The 22016-nt window shown below is 41.8% G+C and overlaps 3 protein-coding genes across 3 annotated transcripts; 2 read left to right on the top strand and 1 right to left on the bottom strand.

Annotated features, from left to right (window-relative positions):
* The first annotated feature begins 445 nt into the window (after positions 1-445).
* LOC137802425 (leucine rich adaptor protein 1-like) lies at positions 446-4121 on the top strand. The gene is made up of 4 exons (XM_068600273.1): positions 446-887; positions 1573-1757; positions 2511-2679; positions 4032-4121. Exons 1-4 carry the CDS (start codon positions 675-677, stop codon positions 4119-4121), a joined length of 657 nt encoding a protein of 218 aa, XP_068456374.1. The 5' UTR covers positions 446-674.
* Positions 4094-12475, top strand: pgap6 (post-glycosylphosphatidylinositol attachment to proteins 6). The gene is made up of 13 exons (XM_068571672.1): positions 4094-4239; positions 4873-5056; positions 5151-5352; positions 5856-5983; positions 6105-6370; positions 6464-6804; positions 6936-7032; positions 7968-8082; positions 8475-8617; positions 8723-8901; positions 9598-9744; positions 9844-9960; positions 10078-12475. Exons 1-13 carry the CDS (start codon positions 4176-4178, stop codon positions 10411-10413), a joined length of 2319 nt encoding a protein of 772 aa, XP_068427773.1. The 5' UTR covers positions 4094-4175; the 3' UTR covers positions 10414-12475.
* Positions 12476-13978: 1503 nt separating this feature from the next.
* On the bottom strand, positions 13979-21609 carry rgs11 (regulator of G protein signaling 11). Its single transcript, XM_068571039.1, has 17 exons — positions 21546-21609; positions 21107-21203; positions 20556-20606; positions 19556-19662; positions 19245-19296; positions 19024-19082; positions 18780-18856; positions 18603-18684; positions 17615-17683; positions 17082-17105; positions 16542-16603; positions 16114-16227; positions 15809-15924; positions 15174-15261; positions 14952-15090; positions 14637-14719; positions 13979-14550 (listed from the first exon to the last, which is right to left on the bottom strand). The coding sequence occupies exons 1-17, from the start codon at positions 21606-21608 to the stop codon at positions 14412-14414; spliced, it is 1422 nt and encodes a 473-aa protein (XP_068427140.1). The 5' UTR covers position 21609; the 3' UTR covers positions 13979-14411.
* Between the last annotated feature and the right edge of the window lie 407 nt (positions 21610-22016).

The raw sequence follows: 22016 nt of genomic DNA on the forward strand, positions 1-22016 counted from the left end.
CATACATCCACATTTTAAACAAAAATCTGTACCACCATAATATTCCCAAATGAGCGAACAAACAGAGGTTGATCCCAGGAAAAGTTACTCAGATCAGATTTACTGCCGTTAGTTACACTCTGAGGGACTAAATATGCCTACTTAATCATTTAGAAGTAATACATATTGGCTTAATCTGTCTGGAATCCAGGTTAAATATACAAAGACAGTAAAGGCTGACGAAGAGATTTCATGAATTTAACGTGCCAGCTCGGTGCGCACAGGTGTTGCCTCTCCATGTGACCGCTGGTGAAACTGCGCCGTTGTTTGGGCACTACACAAAGAGCATTTCCACTTTCTAGCATGGCATTCTATGCTGCATACCATCAATACCTCCGGAACATGAAAGGCGACAGCATGTCAGCAGGTACAGGTGGCATGTCGTTCCAGCGTGTTCATGGCTTGTTCTGCGCCTCTGTGGCAGGTTTGTCATCCGTGATCATGGTGTGTTTGTTGATGGTTCAGGAATATAACATGTGGGACTTTGCTGTAAGTTTGGGAGATTTAGAGGTATGTGGTTTTCTCGCTGTGGAGTCCTAACTTCTCACAGCGGAATTTGGAAAGTGACTTTACGCACAAGCTCTTCTCTGTCCAAAGCCACCGACCGAAGGATTTGCGAGTAACTGCGCGGGGGGATGGCAGACGAAATCCTCAACGACTCCTTCCTAGATCTCAGAGAAGTGGAAAATAAGGTTGGCCGGAAAACACCGGAAAGTCTTCTGATTTGGATGAGGGATTCTGCGGACTGCGAAGATGGCTGGAGGTCTGATGTGGTCGACAGAGGAGACCGCAGCTCTGCCTTCAGCGATAGCTTTTCGGACAAAATAAGCAGCCTGAAACAAGAGATGGTAAAGGTTCCTATCTTGATCTCAGCATTGAATCTATCATAGAGAATATATATATAATTATGCATTTTCCTAAATGGAGTTTTGAGAGCATGAGTTTGTACTGTCTGAGTGCGCCGGCATGCGTACCTGCGTCCATATTTAGCAACTTGCACAACTTGTTTCAGCAACCTGTGTTTGTTCTGATGACAAAACCACTGCTTTCAGTTCTGAGCCACTTCACCTGCTTATTTTGATTACTGATGACAGACTCTGTCACGTGCCCCTCCACCACACCCATCACCTGGCGTCTCTCTCATTCATCTCAATTCACTTCCTACATTCTGTTGCGCTGCTCATCATTCTCTGAACACCTTTCACCTTCCCTCAGTTCCTCCGACAGTTATTTTGCTCTTTTGTTCTGCTTCATGCTTTGTTGGCAAATGAGTACACAAGCAGGGGCCTCACACTGCGTGCGTGCGTGTGTGTGTCTGTCTGTCTGTAAGATGTTTGATGTATGCCTATAAGACTATAAGAGAGGTTAAATACACACCTCTCTCTCCATACACATACCTGCAGTACACACACACACACACACACACACACACACACACACACACACACACACACACACACACACACACACACACACACAGTTCTCTGATATAAACCTGCATCACACTTATCTAACTCCTCTCTATTTTTGCAGAGGTGGCTGCGTTCTGCCGATGTGAAGATTCTGCGCCAGCTGGTGGCCGTTCACGAGGGTATTGAGGCCATGCGTTGGCTGATGGAGGAGCGCGGGGCCTCAGACAGCCATGGCAGCAGCTTGACGGGCAGCCTGAGCAGCCTGGTGACTGTCGAGGAGCACGGCCTCTCTGTGTCCCCCTGCAGGTGCAGTACAGTTTTGTTTGGCATGTGTACAGAAACCCGTTCCCGTTGAAAATGTGCAAATTCAAAAAAACAACTAATAGATTATCTGTGCGTTCTAATACCCATACTATCATACAATGTATGCCAGAAAAACATGTTGTATGTCCCAACACATATTATATCAAATGCAGTGTGCCAAAAATACCAGAATGTCCAACTCCAGCCGGTCACATTCAGTATGCAAGCAACATGCTTTTCTGGCTTACGATCCTTGGCGCAGAATTTATATGAGCAAGATGGTCAACGTTCAAGATACCTGAGGAAGTAGTATTTACCGATTAAATGCCACCTGCGTGCAACACATTTTTACATTGTCAGGACAGAATGTAGCCATAAAAGAAAAAGTTAGCATTTTGGAACCATTCTGTAAGAAAAGTTACAATATATGTCCAGATAAGCGAATATAAACATTAATTGTATTATAAACTTCAAAGTTATTATATTTGGCATATCCAGTGTTCAAAAGAGATTATGACAGTGAATTGTCATAACAATTGTGTATTTTTCATTGGACATATACAACTGCTGAAACCTAAAACAAATAATTTAAAATTGACTTCACTCCTCCATTTTGTCTGTAGGTCAGATTCAGACTTTCAGCAAACATTTGAAGAAGCTTATGATACTGTAATCGCGCAGAATGTAGATTTAAAGCATGTTCAGTTGTAGGGCTCAGCGTTCATGTGCTTTGTATTTATATAATTGCTCCCGCAGACAAAGACAGAGTCCAACTCAAGATTTGACAGAAAACTCTGGCGATGAATCAGCAGATCACCAACCACACACTGAGGATGGTGAATCAAACCACAAGAGCTACTTTGACATGCGGATCCCCGAGTATACTGAGGAAAGACCTCCTAGTCCTTCCACCTTCAAGTTTGGAGTCAGTCGTTCCACACATGGCAGCCGTGGTTGGTCATCATCTGGTCCTGCCAACTGTTTGGTTGGTGCCAAATCAGAAAAGTTACAACCACAGGACTCTGGCGTAGCTCCGTTACAAGACATCAAAGACAAGGCTGGCACCATCAGAAGAGCTCTCCTCAGATCTAACAAGGCAAGAAGAAACATTAATAATGCTTTTCCCCTCACTAAACAGTCAGGAGAGACACAGACGGAGCACCAAAGTCAGGAGGGTTTCAGAGCCTCTCAGCACAATATGATGGAAGAGAAAGAGAGTGCGCCTCCTAGTAGAGAGACAGCTTTGCTGGGGTATGATGCTCAGTGGTGCTGGGTGGAGTCCCCAGATGATGTTACATTTCTATGACGTTCTATAAAGCTATATACCTTTAAATGTATAATATTTGGTTTGAAGCTATTCCCCTCAGTTAACTGCCCTTTTTTCCTTCTCGCTACTCATTTGCTTTTGATTAGGATGTACAATGTTTGATGTGTGTATTTTAGGTGTTCCAAGAGACAAAAAAAAAACAATGTTTATTTACAATTAAGGACATTGCAAATATGATAAAGTTCTATTAGAAGACATCTAGAAATGTTATGTCCTTGCCTAATAAACATTTTACACACTGGTGACTTTAATTGCAGAGATACTGATCATGGACTGCGTGTTTTATATTTTCACTGAATGACTTTTGATTGTCTTATCTTATTCCAAATAGCCTATATCTCATTTATTGGCCAGTCTCTTTGAAATTGTTCCCAATTGTGGCTATAAGGCAATGCACCTTTGTAAATTTCAAAGATGGAGCCATTGTTCTTCTGCAATGAGGAGCCTAATATGTTTGTTGGTAATAAACAAGACAACACAGTCTTTATTTATGCTCTTGCTTGTCTCGCAACACAAAAAGCAGAGAAGTATGAATGCCGAAGGATTGTGTGTTACGTGTAAACATGAAATTCATGATGATGTAGTAGTAAACAAATAAGAAAAATGAACATTAGTGATGGTGAAATAATTCCTAATCATGGAATCAAGCTAAACTAATATTAAAATGAAGGCATTTCAGAGTTGTTTATATAGAACAGCGTTGCCTTCTCTGGTTCTCTTAAGATGGTAATTTTAAGGCCAACCATTACAATAAACACACGCTTCATTCATGGACCAGGTTGTACCATATTTACTGCTGTGCATGATGTTTTGCGTTATCAACAAAAAAATGTTGTCTATGTCAATCGACAATATTTAAACATGATCGATTTTAAAATTACAACAAATGATCAATACAATTGCATTTTCTTCTGGATCGTTAATGTGGATGATTTATATTTTTCCGACAGCCGCAAAGGCAGCACCCGGTGACTTTCGTGACGTCATGTATTTACATGGAAATCCAGGAAGTGCTGTGCCTGCAGAACGAAATCTCCTGAGTGACAGCTGTGTGTTACGGACGATGTGATGGTCCAGACGCTCGAGCAGAAAACATGGCGTTTAGTTTTCTACGTGGTCTCCTTTTCATCGCCCTGACGGCTTGGACCTCAGCAGACGGTCAGTGTTTTCATCGACGAGGGCAGCGGGAGCTGGTCCTAGCATGTTGGCTAACTGGCTAACTACCGAGACGTGCGACTTTACCTGAACGACTGACACGTTTTTGTCTTTCGCCTCGTGAAATTACCTCACACGACTCATGCACTCACATTCACATTGTTAATAGCACACTGTGTGTCCTTTTTACGACTGTATGAATATGAGCGCATGTATATTTACAGTATGTATCATCCAGCTAGCTTAATAACATTTAACAGTAAGTCAACTGTTTCTTATTGACATTCAACAAAGTTAGTGTGACAGCATTTATATTTATTATTTTATTTCGTGTCTTATTTTATTTTACATTTTCTATCCGCTGTACATCTTTTTCATCTATCTGGCTACATTTATCGAGTGTGTTGTTTTTTATTTAAATAATATGTTGCATCCTTATGAATCATCTTTTATCACATAAATAGATCAGCATGCATAGTTTTATTATCTTGTGGACAAAGTGGCATTTCATTCATATTCTTCCATTTGTATTTCGTAACTACTAACTTACTTATACAATATATGTGCATAACTTTACTACACTCAGTGGTAAAACTGTGTTTGTGCTCTTTCTGTTTGAACTCTTGCGCCCTAAAGATGGACCGGTGACATTCGTCTCAGAGCTCTCATCCAAACCAGCTCAGAAGTTGTCCAAGTATGGCTGGTACGGCAACGTGAGGCTGCACAGGTTTTACGTACCAGAGGAGACGGCAGTCGCTCGCTGGCTGTTCTCAGTTACCAAGGGCCACTCCTTCAACTGTGGACAGCACAATGTCTCCATGTAAGCTCAAGTAACCATCTCCCCTTTTTCTCTGTGATTTCTTTTTGTTAGTGTTCTCTTTTGGGACTCTTCTTTATCTCCCTTTCTCTCGTAGCCATATTCAGCACGGTGCCCCTCCTGTTATAAACCCAACAGGGACGGTGTTTCCCAATGCAACACTATGGAGCCCGTGTCTGTCTCTGATTCTACCGGTGACTTCACAAAGCTCCACAACCTTTAACCTCTCCGATCCTGCGCCCGGTGATTGGTACATTGGTGCCCACTTGCCCGAAGATGATGGGCGCATAGAGCAGAAGGTTTGTATAGAGCTGGATACAATATGTGCTTTTAACTGTTTGTGTAACTGTTTTTATTGGTATGAGTCCTGATGAAGATATTTCCCGCAGGACTTATGCACACAAACTGTCCTTATTAAAAAGGCTGCTATTTTGACTGTTTCGAATTCTTTGTGGCCTGACTGTGTCATTTTTTACTTCAACTACATCTCTGTCCATCATATTTGTCTGAAAAAAAATGCATTGAAAGACCAATCTTAAGTGGCACTATTCCTATAATACTCTACTTGAAAATTATCCTTTCAACCCAACCGGTTCCACCGGAGCAGTAAAGTGGCTAAACCACATTCTTCTTCTGCTTCTCTTTTTGGCCTCTGATCATATTTCGTATTTGCGGCTGTTTGTGTGGTCTCATTTACCAACGACTCGCCCTGAAATAAATACCTGTCTTATACCTCTGTACTTGTATCTTTGTCCTCCATTGTTATTCGTTGTTTTATTATTTCGTTGTATTTTTCTTTCAGGGCTTTCCGTCTTGCTCGTACTTCTTCCAGCCTCAGCTATCAATCAGGAGAGCGGTGGACACGCCCACTTTACAGCAGGGCACATTCCTCCAGCAGACCGCAGCGCCTGACAGACCTGCACGCCTTAAGTAAGAACTGTCTGTGTTGCATTTGAATACATCTATTTTCACGTGGTCCCATCCTTCATTCTGTTTTATATGTATCTTATTGGTCTGTAAAAGACCGGTTAATGCTTTGTGTCTATCTTAGGTTGTATGTTCCAGAGTTTGCCTCCTCTCTGTCCGTCTCTGTGGCTGACTGTTCCTCAGAGGAGGGAGCCGACGGTGGAAACTGTTCGCTCGTCCTCAGACTCGGCTCTACTTCTCTGCAGCACCGCCCAGTAACAGTGAACTGCTCAGGGATTGGCTGCTCTGCAACTCTTTCTAACCCACCATGGGATACCTGGTTACGAGTTGTCGTGGAGAGCAGCCTAGACAACCGCACTGTGACCTTTAGTATCGTCTCAAACTGCTCAGGTGAACACAGAAACACACTTCCGTAAACGCAACTGGCACACATTATGTCTCATTATGTGTAATATATTCTGTGTGTGTGTGTGTCTCCATCAGTGGGGTGCAAACCAAAAAGTGTCGGCCTCAAAGCGGACGATGACATCGACCATCTCCGTGGCAACCGCAGCGACACCAACTCACCATCGGCAGGCAACAACTCCACGATTACAGACGCAGTCACCTTAAGCAACGAATCGGCGTCCCTGTTCACCCCGTCGTCAGCGTGTGTGTGGAGCATCCCCGTGCTCTACGAGGAGGTAGACGTTTTGTCGCTTCGATTCACTCCGGCCAGCGGCCCCAATGTCAGCGTAACGGATGCACACACCACCCTGCTCACCTACCCGCTGTACACACAAGCCACTGGTGGTACACTCAACCTACAGCTAACACTCAATACTGTGAGTACTACTGGAATACTACACATTCACTATTCTGATAAAAGTGTTAGATTTGAGAGTGTCAGAGTTCTGTTTCTGCGCTGTTTTACTTGTGTGTGTGTGTGCGTGCGTGTGTGTGTGTGTGTGTGTAGACCAATGCAACCCTGGGAAACGGCAGCAGTGTCGTCGCCTGTCTCTCTCCGTGGGCTCCAGTCCTTGAACTCAACCACTCTCAACCCTGCCGCACAGGTAGCACAGATAACCTGAAGGATTCTTTTCACATTTATACTTGATGGAATTGAAGCTTTGTACACCTAGAAATACCTGCAGTAGTGTAAAGACTCAGGTAGTATTAAGATAGAATAGAATGGGGTTGTTGGATTGATGATGAATAACACACTAGGAATGGACAATGTAGTCCAGCTGTTTTTAAAAGTAGCAAACAAGTTAAAATATACATTTATGAAATAGGAATGTCAACCTTTTCAAAGGTGTTTTTCTGCCTTCTGCCAATAGCTCTGCTATTACTTAGAAAAAGTCGCAGTAAACTACAAAGTCACATAGATACTAGTGATAACCCATAGTTAAAGTATGGAAAATCATAATAAGAGAACACAAATTAGAGGGAGATTAGATTAAATGGTGTGCATCTGATTCTGACATCACACCAAATAAATCGGATACTAGATTTAGAAATTGAACAGCTACAGGAATAACAGCAATATACAACATCATGAAAGGAGGCACACTGCTAAGTGGTCAAACTCTTAAAGAGAAACGCTCACTAGATAAACAGGACTTCTATCAATACTTTGTGAGAGGGTAATGTACTAATAAATGTACTTCTGGCCACCGGCAAAAAGTCACAAGAGAGTCCCACTCTGAATACATGGATGGATATTACAATGGGCATTTACAACATAGAGAAGATAACAGCGTCAGTCAACCACAAACTGGAACAATGTTTGCAACATTGGGAAAAATGGGTTACACACATAACACCCCCATGGACCTGATATTATTTTCATAAATCAATAAATGTACAATAGAGAAGAGATCACTCCCTAGTTAGATATTGTTTTTCTTTTTGTTCTTTGTTTTTATTCTGTTTCTTGTTGTTTATTCTGTTTTTTCCCTTGTTCTATATGTCTATAACTAAAATGTGAGCGTGTGTGCGTGTGCAGCTTTGTTTGGAGGGTACAGTGTTCGCGTTAATGCCAGTGATCCCAAAGCTGTGGTCCGGTTGCCTTTTCCTCAGTCCGCAACATGGTACCTCACCCTGCAGCTTACATGCAACAGGTAACACACACATGCAAATAATGCATTTCTCTCTAAAAAGGTGTGTGTTTGAATATTTCCTCAATATTTCTGCATTTATGACATGTTTCATAAAGCATTCTCCCTCAGATCGGGATAACAATACTCTCAACAGACAAATCCATATTTCTGCTCTTGAGAGTTCTTCATCCCAGTCCCCTGTTAAATTGCACATGAATACTCTCTTCATAGTTTTACTGACACACTATATCATGTTTTATAAAATGCAACAGTACAGCGTTCTTCATATTCAGTTCTTCATTAAAAGACTTGCTAAACGTTGTGAATTAAAGTGCATAAAATTAGATTGTGCAGCGAAGGTATGTGTGGTTGGACATTGATTTTAATATATATGCTGTGTGTTTTTCTTGCAGCAGTGACTGTGGTAATGCATCATTGGTGTCTGTGGTCCCAGAGGTGTTTATCAGTGCCTGTGTAGAGGACTGTGGGACATACGGTGAATGCAGACTCCTGAGATCCTACAGCTACCTGTATGCTGCCTGCGTCTGCAAGGCTGGTAAGAGAAACAGACTTTTCTTAAACTAAAGTAAGAAATGTCCACTGTATCTTTTCTTGTAATGTTGTGATTAATTGTGCTACGTATGTATTTCTCTGTGTGTAGGCTGGAGCGGTTGGGGCTGCACTGACAATTCAACAGCTCAGTCGTACCGTCGCCAGTTGACGGCAACTCTTCTGCTCACGCTCAGCAACCTCAGTTTCCTGCCTGCCATCGTTGTAGCCATTAAACGCTGCTACATCACTGAGGCCTCAGTCTACCTTTTCACAATGTTCTTCTCCACGGTAGCACACACACACACACACACACGCACGCACGCACTCAGAAACTGCCGTGTTTCTGGAGTACTGTTTATCTTCAACGTGGATAATGTTATGTAAGGTCGAAGCATCTTGTCTGAACACTTGTTAGTTTAAATTTAGCAAGTGTTTTGCTTTGGTCGGCACATTATCAATAAGACCAGGTGCCTCATAAAGAAACCTGTCCTCCTCACAAGACTGTAAAAAATACCATTCACGGTTTTAAATGCTGAGCTTGTAGAGTTAAAGGCTATTTTCGGGTCATTTGACACCTGGTGAGTGTGGAACCTGTTTCTGCCCGATATTCAGATTTCACAACATATTTCACTTTAAGTGAGACTTGGACAAAATAACTTAGTCGACCGTAACATTACATTGACATTACAACTGCCCTTGCAGTTTAAAGATTTAGTTAACTGCTGTCTACCTTAATTGATTTCAGGACGCTTCTTACAAGATGTGGTCGTAGAAATGCTGACAGAACGTGTCTGTTTACTATGTATTGCTATAAATAGAGTTGTTGTGTATACAGATCAAGACAGACAGTTTTATTAGTCATTATGGACACATCTATATGAATGTGTTATATATGTAACTGTGGAAAATGCCAGCCTTTGTCATTAAGGCAGTTTTGTAGCATTCAGATTAATGTTTTTTTTTCTTCTTCTTTTCACATTCTAGTTTTACCACGCATGTGACCAGCCAGGTGTAGCAGTAATGTGTATCATGGACTACGATGCCCTCCAATATTGTGACTTCCTGGGGTCAGTCTGTTCCATCTGGGTCACCATCCTGTGCATGGCTCGCCTCAGAGACACATTCAAATATGTAAGACACCGACTATTGCCTATTTTCCTTTTTTAATACTATAATCACATGATGAAGTGCTAAGATTAGTTTGTAATCGTTTTCTTCTTGTGTGTGCAGACTCTGTTTATGCTCGGGGCTTTGCTTATAGCCATGTCAATGCAGCTGGACCGCAAAGGCCTGTGGAACCTGTTGGGTCCCGTCCTGTGTGCCATACTGTGCATGGTCACTGCCTGGGTGAGTCGTACAATAAAGGGAGTTTTTGAAACGCTATCTGATGGGTCTATGCTGGTAGTTAAACGAAGAACTCGCTGTAGCTGAGGTGTGCTGAATCCAGTTCACTTTTCTTCACAGGTGTACCGAGGAGTGCAGCGGCGTCATTGTTACCCGCCTTCGTGGAAACGCTGGGTCCTCTTCCTGATCCCCGGGGCACTCTGTGCCCTCATCGGGGTATGTTTGTACATTTTCACTGAAACGGAGGGCAACTACTACTACACACATTCGCTGTGGCACATCCTGGTGGCCAGCTGCGTGGTGTTCCTGCTGCCGCCAAAGGAAAAGAGCAGGGAGACGTCAGGCTGGAGCAGGGGCTGGAGCTGGAGCTGGAGCTGGAGCTGGAGCTGGAGACCCCGGGTTTGTGGGTACACGCTCTGTCAGAGCGACAAGGAGGAACTCTACACTGTCACATAGTAGGAAGCAAAGGGACTTGGTATTGATTGTAAAACACTGCAAAAATGAACAAAACAAAATCTTTTAAGACTCTTGACTCTGTAAAGTTTCAAAATCAAATGTAGACCTATATTCTCATAGGTCTACCACGATCATTTTCAACTTTACAGACTATTTAAAACTATTGTCTTCATTAATTTTGCAGACAACCACACACACACCAATGAACTCAAATCAAACCTGCTGTAACCTTTTAAGGTGGTATATTCCTCAAGCTTGGGTATGAACATTAAAACCTCCAAGTAACAAACCACCTGACCTTTGACCTCATGATCAGAGGCCTGCACTATGAAGCCAGTTCAACATGCCGCGTTCCCGCTAAGCGCCGCTCAACGATGGTCATCAACTCTGTCAATCAACCCGAGGTTTCTTTTTGGGTTCTCGTAAAAGGACCGTTTTCAGCATATTACCAATCACAGTCCATTGTTAGTCAAGCGGCATATTTTAAAAACAAAGAGCAAACTATAATATTGGTCAAATACGCAGAAGTGAAAAGCTGCAAAATGCAGGAAGATTAACTGGCAAAAAAATCGCTGACTATGTGAGCGTGTAGGTTAAAAGGCTGATTTACGCATTCACGCAGTCTGCAATTTATTCATTTTTTGTCAGCTTTCCGTGTTGACAACTTTTTTGTATTTGTTCAATATTATTGTACGACCCACTCGCCAAGCTTTGATTGGCAAGTATGCGACGATGACGCTCCGGGTACCTTTTCTACATGGAAAAGTCTCCTCAAAATACACTTGTGTCTTCACAGGAAGTGAGGTCAAATCAACAACACCTCTAAATTAGGTTTAGGACAAGGTGGTGATGTTGACTTTACTGTGACAAAATGTCAACGGTTACTTTTAGTTTCGCACATGAACAGCGACCTCCTGGACGAAAGTCCCGTGTTTGTTTGTTTCAACCTGAAGTTGCCTCTCTCTTCCCAAATGCTGCTTCATAGTACAGGGCTCTGGTATACATATTGTGTATGTACATGTAGGCTATGAAATCAATGTTTGAAATATTTATAAGGGATGGCACTTTCGTGGCTCTACTTTAAAGCTTCATATTCAGACCACTGCTATTGAGTCTGCTGATAAAGTATACAATGTTTAACATTGATATAAACACTCATTATTCTTGTATTTTTTTTTTTTTTCCTCACAAAGCTTTTTCAACTTGTCATCCATTTGAGATGTGCTTGATTATTAACTGCCATGTAGTTCAAACAACCTTTTTGAAATGGTTTGGCTTTGTAGCTTTGCTCCTTCAACCATATGACCTGATCTTCATCAGCCTATGAAGTTAGCTTTCATGCCGTCTCACAATCCACATCTTTACGTGCTGTAGCCGATAGAAGATGACCGGCGCTTGTATCATGTACGGTTTGACACGCAGCCTGTGACCATGACCTTTCTTTTCATGCCTACCCTCCGCTCTCTTATCATCATCACCTGTTTATTTCCCCCATTCTAAAATTTGTATCCGATTTTACTTTTTGCCAACACTCATTCTGAGGCACTTTTGTGATTAAAAAGCTAACTCCACTCTAATGTACACAGCCCATATATGTATATGGATGGCCACTATGAATGTATAATCAGATTACTGTGTCCAGTGCCTCCTCTTGTCTGTATCTGTCTGTGATTGAGTGCACTGTATGAATGTGTGTTTTGTCTCTTACACCAGTGAAGCTGCTGAGTACTTTCCATTCTTTATTTAATGTGATACATATTGAATATGTGTTGTCTTTTACTATGCATCCCATGCTGTGATGATTTTCTCCTTGATGATTTTGCACAGGTTCAAATTGAACGCCACTGTCACACTTGCATCGCCTTCCTTTCTTCTTTTTTTTGTATTGTGTTTTACCCTCGAGTGTGAGTCACATTTAATAAAGAAAAGGCATTCTACCACCACAACACACCGTAGCTCTTATGTGTGGAAGGATGAAGAAATGTGATGTTTGATGTGAAACATGAATTTACTTCCTTTATCTGTCTACTTTTCAATCCATTTAAAAAATGTGAATAGCATTTAGCCCACCACAAATAAATATGTGGTAAAAAGAGAGAGGTTTCATGATTTATTCATTTATTTTCCACACACACACACACACACACACAGTCACACAACAAGAGCGGATGGGGCAATGGAGGAAAGCGGATTATCATAATCCTCAGAAATATAGCAAGTGCTTGTTTGTTGGAATACACATTTTACCACGTGAGTGTGTGCACTTATATAAGTCTATTTGCTTGTGTGCCCATACATGGCTTACCTCCATTAGTAAATCTGATGGTCTCTCATCATGTCCTGCACTGCTGACACAGATCAGGGCTACAGATCACAGCATAGCCTTACTGCTCATAGTTTTTCAGCAAAGGCCGACATCCTGATTTTTAATCCGTAGTAACCTATCTTAAAAATAACTGGATCCTGCATTTTGTACATGCAATCCAAACTTTCACAACATCTAAATGCCCTGATCTTTAATACTCCTCGCCAACAGTGTATAACAAAGGTTTTCTGTCTAACTCTAGACTTTAGATAGCTCTTCCACAGCAATATAACATATCATACAACTGATTTCACAGACTTATGATGAGTAACCGGACATCTGTGCTGCTTTAACCTGCATTGACACCTTAAAAGGGAACTTTTCTAGTAGTAGTGGTGATATGTTGTCATAAATCAACAAAGACAATCATTGTTTATGTGGACTTTGTATTGTGAGGATTCCCAAACTGGGATTGAGGGGTTTTAAGAGGATGAATAGATGTAAAAAAATAAATAACAATAATAAGCTATGGACTAAGAAAGAAAAATCACTCTTTGTAAATGCTCTCAACTTACACTCAGCCCTTAACCTGTGATGAAGGGTAGTTATTCGTCCATTTTTAGGGCTTATAAGATAAAAAGGTTGAGTGCAATGCCAGTTACTCTGACCACATACAGCCAGTAGAGGGAACCAGTCCAGCAGAGGATCAAAATCTGAAAGGTTATTCAATGAAGGGGAGAGGTGTAAAAATAAATGAATATGTTCAGTCACAGTAGCAGAAGCTAACGTGAACAGCACATGCAAGACAGATGCTATCGTAGGGAACAGACCTGAATCAATGTTTTCTGAAAATACAGAAAGGAAGATGCTTTCAAATTGCTTTCAAATGAACTAAATGACTGGAGCTCCATAATTCCATATTAGAAAGACCTCGCATCGAGATGAAGTAAAGCTTAAAAAAAACAGAGTTCATAGTGTGCTCCAAGGGCTGAAAGCAAAACGGAGCACATGAAAGAGAAGATCAGAACGAGATTAAGTCATCGTCTGAAAATAAAAGCAGATCCACACATTCATAGTTTAGCACAGCACGCAGAGCTGAGAGCGAAACAACACTGAACGCAATTGTGACATTTTATTGGGATGAAAACATGCGTGGGTAAAATGAACAGCAACAACCATGACAATGACAATTTCCAGCATGGAATGAACAAAACCAACAAAACTGTTCAATAATCACACACATTCTGAGGCAAAGTTTTGACAAAATACATATTTTACATCTCTATTGCTCTATAAACAACCCTTTTGCCTAAAACTGCTTATGAGAGACAGAGTATATTACATATAAAGGCTATAGAGGCAGAAAGGAAGACGTGTTGTTCGACATCAATATCAAGAACAGCAGGACTGATATGGGATGTAGATGCAGATTGACTACGCAGCACTAAAAGCTCTTTTTCCTCTGCTGGTGCTCTGGGAATAAGATGCGGCGCCGCTGAGGTGCGCATTAACGCCTGTGCTCGGGTAGGACGCTGCAACGTGGATATCCTAGGTCTGTTTCTGTTGCAGCGGTGAAAGAACAACTTTGCTTTCACACAGAAAGTTTTACTTGAAAGAGACAAAATCCTTGGGGTGGTGACTAACAGAGACGATGGAGATAGCGTCTCGCGCTGTTGTTTCTTTTGGCCCGATATCAGGCTTGGGAGCCGGGTGCAGAGTTGCTCCGTGCTTGTCCGGCCCCCTTGGCGTGCCCGTCTTCTTCTGTCGCCGGGTTGACGGCCTGAGCAGGGGAGGGGCTGGAGTGCCGCTGGCGTCTCATGAAGGGGAACACACTGAGAGGAAGAAGTGTAAAGTTGCGGAGAGTCAATCTATTGCATGTAAACGAGAAGTAAAAGTGGGAATTCATTCGTAGTTTTACCTTTTCTTTGTCTCCTGGGGGACGATAGCTTTGGCCAGCAGGTTCTTATATAGGTCGGACTTAAGATATCTTGGGAAAGAGTCCTTCACACACACAAACACAAGATTACCACCTAAATACATTCTAATAGCTTACCAGCTAAACTTTAATGTTTTATTTTTTAGTTTATGGACAAAAAATGAAGAAATTCCGTATCTAAAAAAAGGTTAACGTATCAACCCAAAACATTCAGCTTGCGTTCTATCTGTTATTCCAGATTCATACCTAAAAGGTGAACGTCTCATGCATTACTTTACAATGTGCCAGAGGTCAAACCTTCTTCATGAGAAAGTAGATGTGCATCTGTGCGTCGTCCATGACGAAGCGATGCGGATGGCTGAGCCCCATGAGAGTTTTATCCATCGTCTTACTGTCGATGTTGACCCAACGAGCAGCTCCAGGAGCCAGGAAGTTTCTGAGCCACACACACACACACACGGGTCGCGGTCACGTGACAATAACTATAAGTGTTATATGTCTGTGTGCTTGTACGCTTACTTGTAGATCTCTTCCACTTTCTCGATGATCCTGGAGCTTTCCCCATGCCTGATGTCCTCACAGGCCTGCCAGAAACACAGGTTCTCCGCTAGCAGAGAGACAGGCGATGAGATGTTGGGGATGTACGGTGGTGAATAGCGCAACAATAGTGCAGGAAAATGTGACAAACAATGAGAGACTCTTTATAGCATGGTTAGCCTCTGTGGAAAAAAAAAAAGGCCCATGGCAACATTTCGGCATGAGTGAACCTGCTTTATGTCTCTACTCTTCCTCCTCATATATTCTTTCCATTCCCTCAACTGGTCTTATTTTCCACTGCCTTAACCCTTCCATCTTTCACTGCTGGGATTGGAAAATGCATGTAATTTGGCAAATAATTCAATTCTGAATGCTAATAAGAGTTTATTCATGATGACTGTCCTATGATAACAATTACATGCATTTTTATCTATATGTAATGTTGTTATGGTTGTAAATAAACCTCTATAACAGAAGTTTAGAATATAAATAAGGTGGAAGCATGTTGAATGTTTCATTTTCTGAATTCCTCACATCAAGTTGGCTCAGATTCCCACCCAAACGTTTTCACATTTGTATTTTGAATATATTCCAACACGTCAGGCCCAATTCCTCACCACTAAACTCTTTCTCCAGGTAGATCATGAACTCCCGCTTCCCCATGACGTCTTTGAGAAGCTCCATGAAGCTGAAGCTCCAGCGTTCCACTCTTAGACGCGTCGGCGTCGGCACACTGCTCATAAAAACACACCAAGCACACAAAGACACATTACAACGGACACGAGGAATTACAGTGGGAACACGATGACTTCACAGGTTCAGAGATGCTACAAAAACTGAAGCCAACATAACTGAATTACTTCCATTCTTTGGACCACTCGTTTGGATGTACTCATGTGTATATCTGTGTGTATTTTCTCACATTTCTGAATTAATTGTCCAATGTGCGGTGTCATCAGAGATCCAGGGGTTACTGGGAAGGCAGCCTTGCATGATGGGGTCGTGGTTCTGGTACTGCTCGCTGTATTTCACAAAACTGCACATACACACACAAATGCAAAGAGAGGCCCCATCATACACAAAAACACACACAATTTTCTATTGGATTAGTGCTGCAGATCATAAAAGTTAATGGCCACTAATTCCAACTTGCCTCGGGAAGCATCCATTAGTGGCTCTTACAGTGGGAGCACTAAGTCTTTTGTGCGTGTGTGTGTGTGTGTGCGCGCGCATGCTGGAGGCGTAGCGCTCGGTTCAGGCAGTCCGGGACTGCGAGCCTATTTGTTCTTGTGTGCATGTGCATGTGTGCATTTGCATGTGTGTCTGTCCATGTTTGTTGTTGACACGTACCCTTCGAGGCAGATGGAGGACTTTACACGGTTTCTTCCAAGGGCCCGTCGACAGGTTTCAATCTGTAAACAAAGACAAAGGGGCACACAGAGCAAGCTGAAAATATACATTCAATGTACTTGAAGTGAGGGTGTGTGGCCTGTTCCTTGTTCTTGTCCTATTCCGTGCCCCGTCACGGGACTCTGTGTCTTGACTCACACGTTAAAAGGGTCGAATAATAAATAATAAGTGGAACTTGAGTTCTGTGTGAGTTCTAAGGTGAGGTCAAAGGCCGTGCCGATGTGCCGTTATACATAAAGAAAATAAAACCCAAGAGTCGGTCCTGTGTTCCTTCCTCGTAGACCAGCTGATCCTCAACAGAATGATATAAATAATCCCCCCCCCCCCCCCAAAAAAAACATTATTTCAAATATGACTATAAAATCCATTCATATTGCAAAGAAATGTCTTAGATCATACAAATACATTATATGACATGATTTATAATCAAAACAAAATATATGTCTCCAACAGGGTGTATACATAATATATGATGCTTACCTCACTTTTGTAGTAGTCACTGTTCTAGTTCTGTGAAGAGAAACACTTTCATCACTTTGGGTCACACAATGTGTGCATTATACATCTATACAGACATATTAATAGTAGAAGGCAGCCTCCCTGTATCTGCATGTGTTCACCCATAAAAACAAAGGCTTTAAATATTAAAGCAGGATGTATTCTGATGAATGAGGAAAGTACGGTATGAGAATATATGGCTCATAACATAGAAAATGGCAATTCTTCTGTGCTGCTGCTTCTAATGGTTATTTCTAATTAGCCATAACTTCTATGTGGGACAATGAAGGTGGCTATCATGTCATGTTTAACCTCTATTTATAATTATAAAGACACTGTAATATACTGTAATTGTCCATACTATAGTAAAGCTTACGTTCACACTTACTTTGAAACAATCCCAGCAGCAAGACAGAAGGAAAATAATAAAATAGAGATGGAAGAGATACATAGGAGAAATGTTAGATTTTCCCAAAGGGGATCAGGACATAAAGAAATGTGATGATGTCACTGACCAGTGTAACTCGTGCGCTGAAGTTATTTGGCCTCTCCAGACCCATGTCCAACACATTATATGCCCCAGGCTGAAAGAAATACACACATATGTACATTAACAACTAAGTGTAGTGTGTGTGTGTGTGTGTGTGTGTGTGTGTGTGTGTGTGTGTGTGTGTGTGTGTGTGTGTGCGTGTGTCTGATGAGAATATGCGTGTGAGGGAGCACTTATCCTTCCTTGAGCTTTCCACTCCACTGGCTCTGGTTTTTTTGGGCTCTTTCTTTTTCTCCATGCCCTCGTCCCTAATTCATAAGAGCATGACAAGATGGAGTCCCTCCTCCAAACCCTTGACCTCTAGTTCACCCTCTCCCTTCCTGCCCCCCACTTTGTTCCCTTCCCTCAGATCCTTCTCTCTGTCTCTGTCTAAGAATCAAATGGATGTCAGTGGTGTTTACACAACATAAAGAAAGAGGAATATGATGGTTATTAATTTTCTTTCTTCCTCTTCCTCCACCTCCCCCTCTCCCTCTCTCTCTCTCTCTCTCTCTCTCTCTCTCTCTCTCTCTCTCTCTCTCTCTCTCTCTCTCTCTCTTTTTCCCCTGTCGTCAGCTGAGGCTTTTACCAGACGGGTTGAATATTTCATGTAGAGGCAGAAAAGGGACTGTGGGTGAACATTCGTGGGACATCTTACAGTTTTAAATACTGTAAAACATGTTTCTGTAGTTGTGTGGGATGGAAAAGCATCGTATAGTTTAGTTTAGCAGAGCGCAGGTATAGCGTAGCACAATATAGCAACGTTCAGTATTGCAGAGTGAAGTTATAGTATAATACAATATTCTATAGTGCAGGTATAACAAATGATGGTATAGTATAGTCATGCATTGAACAGTGTGAGAGTATAGAACAATCCAACACATTGGAAAACACTGAAATGTGTAATATAACAAGTACAGTGTAGTGTAATGTGGTACATAGTACACAGTTGAGTACACTAACAGTTGACATACCGGGGGTCTGTTGATGAGCCAGTAGGCCTGCTCCTGACATTCTAGAACAATGCGGTCAGCCTTCCGCCTCTGTTTGGATGCTCTAAACGTAAATCACAACACTGTAAGTTTGTGTGTTTGTGTGTGTGTGTGTGTCTGTGTGTCTGTGTATGTGTGTGTTTGTCTGTGCGAGTGTACCTGAGTTGCTCTCTGGCTTGCATCACCACAAAGTCCCAGGTGTGGTTGATCCTCTTGTGTAACAGACTGTACCTCTCCTAAAAAAGGAAGAGGTAAAAGGACAAGGGATGAATAAGAAAAGAAAAAACACACATGAGAAAAGAGGACCGGAATTTAGAAACGCAATGATGATTTAGGCATGTTGCCCCAGGCTACTGCATAATTCATAATGCACAGAATGCACATAGACACACACTTTCCTCACCTTTTCATACTCCATCAGTTCTCCTTGTTTTCTTATGTTCTTTTTTGCCAAATAGATTGCTGATGGCATGTAAGAAGACAAACAGTAAATAAATAAGTGAATGAGGTTAAGTGATTTGTAATCTGATGTATGTTTTTTTATTAAAAAAAGGATGTAAATGTATTTAAAGGAACTTTGCTTCGATCCCCTCTTAGCCCTTCTGTTTCTTTGCATTGCCTTACCATAGTCCAGCTCTGATGCCGGCCACCGGGTACTCGTCCAGAAGTAAGGAGTCTAAGAAAAACCAGTGGACATTTTTTGACATTGCTGATGGAGATTGATGGTGTAGCGGGTGATTAAAAAGTGGCAGCAGAGAGTGGCAGATGGATGGGGGATTAGAAAGTGGGCTAATGGAGTGAGAGAGGGAAAGGAAGATAGCCAGTGATCACTTTAGTCAAAAGTGGGAAAGCATTTAAAATGGAAGGAGGGACGGTGGGTTTTTTTTACGAGCGGGCAGAACAAACATACACTGCATGAGGCAGGACCGACTTACCTGGAAGCGGTAGGGCGCCTCGTCAGGCCGTAACACGAGCGATCTCGGCTCTTTGAGAGGGTAGATGTACCCGTATCTCACCAGCATCCCACTCACGTGCAGTGCCTCTGTTGAACACCACAGAAGACACAAATCATCACGCAGTTCCAGTTTATTGTTGTGGCTGTGAGGGTCGTATTCTGAAAGTAGTTCAACCAGCCTTTCATTTAAGCTTACACACCTGTAAGGCTATACTGTGAAGCACGTTTATCACTGGCATTTGATGGAACGTGAAAGAGCGGTTTCATTAGTGCTAAAGCGCTCAAATTCAGCAAGGTGAAAGTGGAAAATCAATAATCAATCAATCAGTTGGCCACAAAGAATACTTACAGTTGTATGAAATACTGTGGGCCTCATCCATCATTCCTTTTTATTTTTTAATCAAACACCTGCACCGTCAGCAATCTCTCTCAAATCAAAGCTTTGTCCCAGTGATGAAACGCGTCATCAATCTTCAGTCTCTCCTCATTTGTTAAAGAGCCTTACTTTCATGACTGACACCAAAAAAAGCTACGCGATGCATTTTAATCAGCTCTCTCTCCTTTGCTGACTGGCTCTTCTCTTTCCTCCTTCAGCCTGCTCGGAGGCCAAAGGGACCGGCGGGCAATTTTTTTTTCCGACCTACTTCACATATGATAAAGTCTCCTGAGGTGAAAACCACGGGGACGCTAATCAAATCCAGATCATCAGGTGAGTTAATGAAACTAGGATCCTCTTGGGCTCACCCGGTTCTGTTTACTTGAAACAGCAACGCCCACACCACACACACACACGCACTCACACACTCTGAAACACACACACACACACACCGCACCACGTCAGTTGGAGGGAAAACACCATATCCTGGCAACACACTAGCAACGACACCCAACAAGCAAGGGAAACGGAAAAAGAGAAACATGGCAAACACTCTCTCACTCTATCACATTAAGACAAAATAATGATGTATCAATACACTTACCCTCCTCACAGATACTGTATTTCTGGATCAACCAGGCAATTATATCGCGACCTGAAGAAAAAGAAAGAGTAAAAAAAAGAGGACAAACTACCTCCCTCTACTCTGCAAAGCACACAGTATTCTCCCAAAACTTCACTGCTGCATAATGTATGATCACTGGGACACACAAGCTGCATCGTGCACTGCATGTCCACATACAGATGCCCACTGACACAAAGGGACACACACACACACATATATATATATATATATATATATATATATATATATATATATATATATATATATACAATAATGGTTGTTTGTTACCATGCACATAATTACACAAATGTGGGGTAGTTATATTTATTAGGCTCCACATTTACGTAGGATATATATATGTTTGTGTGTATATATATATATATATATATATATATATATATATATATATATATATATATATATATATATATATATATATATATATATATATAAACACACACACACACACACACCACACACACACACACACACACACACACACACACACACACACACACACACACACACACCTGTCATGGCGTGTGGAATGACAGTGATAAGGAGCCTCTGATTTCTCATCTTCATGCCCATGTCAGGGTCCTGCATGGCCACAATCACTTTCTCCATCTGTCAAGAGAACACACACACACACACACACACACACACACACACACACACACACACACACGCACGCACGCACGCGCGCGCACGCAAGCACACAAACAAAAATGTAGTCATAAACGGAAATGTACACATACATCTAAATATACATATATACACACACAACAAAAACATACAAAAACACGTACATAGGTCAGATAATCTGATAAAAGAATGCACTTATTGATGTTCTACCCTTTCATAACTTGCTCTCATCTTCGAACCGGCTCTATTTTGGATTCACTCAGTAGGTCATGATTTATCACATGTCGTGAAATAAGTAAAGCAGACACAATCATTGAATCATACCTTCCGAAAGCATGCCATTTGTTCCCTGTGCCAGCCTCCTTTAGCCAGGGTGTTGATGGTCATCTTGCAGTCTGCTTGGAATCACTCGACGGGACGCTAAAGTGCGGGACCGGAGTGCAGCCGGGAGCGCGCGGCAGAGTGCACCACTCTTCTCTTTTTTTTCCCCATCAGGCGGTCCGGTGCCTGGGAGGCGCGCTCCCGTGTAGATTAGACAGGATTACTGTATGTCAAAGTGATTTTCAATACGATATAGTCTCTGTACAGAAGCGAAAATAACATTTTTTTTTTCCATACGCGTTTGGCTGTTACTGATATGCTTAAACTCAATGAAAACCCAAATAAAATACAAACCAATTAAGTGGGGGCTTGAGGCTTTGTTAGCTACAATTATCAATTATATATATATATATATATATATATATATATATATATATATATATATATATATATATATATATATATATATATATA

Source organism: Clinocottus analis, unplaced genomic scaffold (genome assembly GCF_023055335.1).
Source record: "Clinocottus analis isolate CAN_PGR_092001 unplaced genomic scaffold, fCliAna1.0.p SCAF_11, whole genome shotgun sequence".
NCBI classification, from domain to species: domain Eukaryota; kingdom Metazoa; phylum Chordata; class Actinopteri; order Perciformes; family Cottidae; genus Clinocottus; species Clinocottus analis.

Bases quoted from the DNA above. Each gene is read 5' to 3' on its own strand.
- LOC137802425 (XM_068600273.1), top strand. From the start codon at position 675: ATGGCAGACGAAATCCTCAACGACTCCTTCCTAGATCTCAGAGAAGTG. The intron at 888-1,572 runs GTAAAGGTTCCT...CTATTTTTGCAG, and splicing joins GCAGCCTGAAACAAGAGATG to AGGTGGCTGCGTTCTGCCGA. The intron at 2,680-4,031 runs GTCAGTCGTTCC...TTTTTCCGACAG, and splicing joins CTTCCACCTTCAAGTTTGGA to CCGCAAAGGCAGCACCCGGT.
- rgs11 (XM_068571039.1), bottom strand. From the start codon at position 21,608: ATGACCATCAACACCCTGGCTAAAGGAGGCTGGCACAGGGAACAAATG. The intron at 19,297-19,555 runs GTAAGTCGGTCC...GGTTTTTCTTAG, and splicing joins AGGCGCCCTACCGCTTCCAG to ACTCCTTACTTCTGGACGAG. The intron at 16,228-16,541 runs GTACGTGTCAAC...GTGTATGTGCAG, and splicing joins TCCTCCATCTGCCTCGAAGG to TTTTGTGAAATACAGCGAGC.
- pgap6 (XM_068571672.1), top strand. From the start codon at position 4,176: ATGGCGTTTAGTTTTCTACGTGGTCTCCTTTTCATCGCCCTGACGGCT. The intron at 5,353-5,855 runs GTTTGTATAGAG...TTTTTCTTTCAG, and splicing joins ATGGGCGCATAGAGCAGAAG to GGCTTTCCGTCTTGCTCGTA. The intron at 8,083-8,474 runs GTAACACACACA...TTTTTCTTGCAG, and splicing joins CTGCAGCTTACATGCAACAG to CAGTGACTGTGGTAATGCAT.